The following is a 4,256-nucleotide window of genomic DNA, read 5'->3' as shown; positions in this document are numbered from 1 at the left end:
TTTCTTAGAATTCCCCCAATACCAACCCTTCCCAGATCCTAAGAGAACATCTGTCCATCCTAAGGGTGGAGAACACCAAAAAAAACTTCAACAGGGTCACCAATCAAATCTATTCATTTTCTATCACTGTTTTCATTTCAAATATGGGTTTTGTGGGACAACTGGTGGTGGGATCAATAATTGGATTCTTTGGAGCATCATTGGATAGCGATTTTGTATGTTGAATAGATTCTGGTTTGAGGGGGAAAAGATGGATTTAATAGAGAGGCACTCACTTGTATCTTGGAATACAGACTAGGGCTGCTTGTAAAATTATTTATTTTTTATTTTTTAAAATTTAAAAGAAATTTATGTAATTTTTAGAATCACGGGAGAGGGGTGTGACCATGATTTTAGAGCATGGTATCGAATCACCTGTATTGAATAGAAATACCTCCTGTTTTATTTTAAAATATAATTTTTTGACATATTTTACTCTGATTCATACCGTTCAATCCACAAGAATCATCCAATACCAATACATAGAAGATAGAACCATAGGTGTGACATTAGACTGAATTACTTTTTTTTTTTTTTTTTTTGGGAAGGAGACTGAATTACTTGTTGGGACGATGATGTAATTTACTCTTATTTTTTTATATGGTTGGTGAAGTCTACCACTATCTGAGGTAGGTCAGCCATAGTCACGGACCAGTCTCTCTCAACACCGTTCCCAGGAAAATGACCATTTTTAGGAGTAAATCACGTCAATTTTGAGACAACTTGCATGACCAATGCCATGAAGCAGAAAAATGTCTCTAAAAAGTAATATTTTTACGAGAAACAAATCTAAGGGTAATATCGAATTAGTACTTCTTAATCCTTCATTAACCATATGATTTGCTATCCATAATAAGTTAGCTCACCTATGTGGTAGGTGATCCAGATGCTGTAGACAAGCCACATGCAGATGAAGATCATGGACCTGTCGTTTCGCACATGTCTTCAGTCCTTTACGTAATATACCTCTCTCTCTCTCTCTCTCTCTCACTCTCTTACCAATAAACCTGAGTCGCCTTTAATAGACAAACTTCACGCACACTCACGAGTGCATAAAAATTTTTAAATTCTCGCTGTGCCACCTACCAGCTCGCTCTCTCTCTCTCTCTCTCTCCCCTTCCTGTTTTATTGTATATATATATATATATTTTTCTACCTTTGGATATTTGGAACCATCTCTCTCTCTCTCTCTCTTTCTTGTTCTAATGGAGCCTGCAAGAGATGAGCTAGAGGTGATTTACAGATCAAAGCTCCCAGATATTTACATTCCCAACCATCTCCCACTACATTCATATTGTTTCCAAAACTTATCAAAGTTCAGTTCACGACCATGTCTCATAGAAAGTGCCACAGGCAAAACCTACACTTACTTAGATGTTGATCTCATTTCCCGGAAGGTAGCATCTGGTCTAAACAAACTAGGCATCAAACAAGGTCAGGTGATTATGGTTTTACTCCACAACTCGTCCGAGTTTGCATTCACATTCATCGGTGGACTACATCGCGGTGCCATCACCACGACGGCAAATCCCTTTTACGAAGCGGCCGAAATAGCGAAGCAAGCAATCGCAGCCAATGTTAAGCTTATAGTTACCCATGCTTGTTATGTTGAGAAGGTGAAGGGTTTAGCTGAAGAGAAGGGGATTAAGATTGTGTGTATTGACTCGGCCCCAAGTGGTTGTTTACATTTTTCCGAGTTAACTAAATCAGATGAGAACGATTTGCCAATTGTTGAGTTGGAGCCCAACGATGTTGTTGTGTTACCATTCTCTTCTGGAACCACTGGGTTACCAAAAGGGGTGATGTTAAGCCACAAGAATATGATCACTAGTGTTGCTCAACATGTGGATGGAGAGAATCCTAACTTGTACTTCAATAGTGAGGATGTGTTGTTGTGTTTGCTACCTATGTTTCATATCTATGCCCTCACCGCTGTGTTACTTTGTGGGTTACGTGTTGGGGCAGCGATTCTGTTGATGCAGAAGTTTGAGGTTGTGACACTTATGGAGTTGATCCAGAAATGTAAGGTGACTGTTTTGCCCTTGGCTCCTCCGGCCATCTTAGCAATTAGTAGAAGTACTGTTGTTGGCAATTACGATTATTCGTCGGTCAGGATGGTAATTTCTGGTGCAGCACCGATCGGGAAGGACCTTGAAGATGCATTTATATCAAAGTTTCCTAATGCCAAGTTTGGTCAGGTATCTCTCTCTCTCTCTCTCTCTCTCTCTCTCTCTCTTGATGGTTTAAGAAAGGAACGAAATAGTTAGATGTCACCGCTAAGGAAGTAAATCTTTCTTCAAAAGGTAAATGATCCTAGAAACTTCTCACTTTATAAATAAATAGTTGGGCCCACTTTTTGTTGGATCACCTAGACACCCCCACTGATAAGTATGGAGTTGCTTAGATGGTGACATTAATTTGTCCCACATGTTGTCATCAAGAGTACATGTAAGGACAACGAAGGGAGAGAGGATAGATAACATGAAGTACGTGACCTATGGTGAAGGGGAGGGGAGGGGGTGGGGTGTTCCTTCTCCATCGCCATTGGTCCATCTGATTGGGACACTTCACATGCCAAGGATAACTTTTGTCTAATTAATTGAGAGAAAAAAAAAATCATTGGTGAAACTTTTTTTTTTTTTTTTTTCAAAGATAGAAAAATGGGAATATCTAGTTCCAGGATTCCTTTTTAAAAAAAAATTCTTCGAGAAATTTGGATCTTCTTCATGGCACTTAAACTCAAGCACCCATCTCACACCATCGTTGTCCCCACACCCCATGGATAGTGTGAGATCATTGCTAAAGAAGCATGGTGAAGATCCATGTTCTTTTTGAGCAAGCATCATAGATCAGGGACACATCAGACAAGGGTCTATTAACATCTTCTCTCTCTCTCTCTCACACACATGAATCCAATGTAATCTACACAAGGGTTGATAGATTTGTTATGATTTCTCTCCATAATATTATTTGAGCAAGGGTTGATAGATTTTTCATGTTCTCTCTCTTTTTCTCTCTTCCTCTCTTGCTGTTACAATGTGACCTATCCATGCGCCATTGGGCCCTATTACTGTAACTTATTACCAAATAATAACTCAAGGAAGGAACCAAGAGAATTGACCAGTTTAGGTGAATACCGTGTGTTACATTGGCAACAATAGAGACCCAAATTTATTAGAACTAAAACAAAATTTTATGTCGTATAATGTAATCTAATATTTTTATATTCTTTTAACCACTCTTTACAAATTTTGAGCAAAAACTTGACCATTGAGAAAATCCTCAATCAAATAGACCGAATCATGAATGTTATGTGGTAATTATTGACAAGAAAAAAAAAAGCAAAGAAAAATGTTATGTGGATTAGTTTCTAGTGCTTAATTTGATTAAAATAAAATAATGAACAGGGATATGGAATGACCGAGGCTGGCCCAGTGACAATGTGCTTGTCCTTCGCAAAAAAACCGTTCAACACAAAACCTGGATCATGTGGGACGGTTATTAGAAATGCTGATTTAAAGATCATTGATCCAAAAACAGGTTATTCTCTATCCAGAAACCAACCAGGAGAGATTTGCATTAAAGGGAATCAGATCATGAAAGGTATGGTTTGCATGCTTGCTTACCTTCAATTTGTTTATGCATTTTTTTTTCCCATCTATTTATTTATTTTTGGATTCTGAATTTTCAACATCAATATGATGGAAACCATTCTATGACTTCAACTATTTCTACCAGTTTAAATCTTGTCCGCAAATTTATTTAGTTACATATTAATTTCAGTCTAACAGAATTTCATGCATTGGGATTTAAATATATTAAGTTTGCTATGAGTGACATGAAAAGAGCTAGTAGGCCAGGCAGAGGGGGATCCCATGCATTTCATGGACTATCAACTATTATTATTATTATTATGATTATGATTATGATTATTATTATTATTATTATTATTATTATTATTATTATTATTATTATTATTATTATTATTATTATTATTATTGATGATGATTATTACTATTATTATTATTATTATTATTATTATTATTATTATTATTATTATTATTATTATTATTATTATTATTATTATTATTATTATTATTATTATTATTATTTGAAGAAATTGCCCAATATTGTAGCCGACACAAGTTGGCTTTTGTCTCTTATGTACTAGTGTCCTTATAGAGAGGGTCCTATGGACTGTTTTTTTTTTTTTTTTT

The 4,256-nt window shown here is 36.1% G+C and overlaps 1 protein-coding gene across 1 annotated transcript in view; it reads left to right on the top strand.

The window, feature by feature from the left end:
• The first annotated feature begins 1,197 nt into the window (after positions 1 to 1,197).
• Positions 1,198 to 4,256, top strand: part of LOC122093674 (4-coumarate--CoA ligase 2-like) — a 5,779-nt gene continuing 2,720 nt past the window's right edge. Inside the window, exons 1-2 of the mRNA XM_042664063.1 lie at positions 1,198 to 2,237; positions 3,447 to 3,642. Of these exons, the coding sequence (XP_042519997.1) occupies positions 1,245 to 2,237; positions 3,447 to 3,642 (1,189 nt within the window). The 5' untranslated portion in view covers positions 1,198 to 1,244. The remainder of the gene's footprint in view (positions 2,238 to 3,446; positions 3,643 to 4,256) is intronic.

The sequence above is a fragment of the Macadamia integrifolia genome, chromosome 2 (genome assembly GCF_013358625.1).
Source record: "Macadamia integrifolia cultivar HAES 741 chromosome 2, SCU_Mint_v3, whole genome shotgun sequence".
Classification (NCBI taxonomy): Eukaryota; Viridiplantae; Streptophyta; class Magnoliopsida; order Proteales; family Proteaceae; genus Macadamia; species Macadamia integrifolia.
The sequence above is the reverse complement of the archived record's forward strand: the minus strand, read 5'-3'. Positions and strand labels throughout refer to the sequence as shown.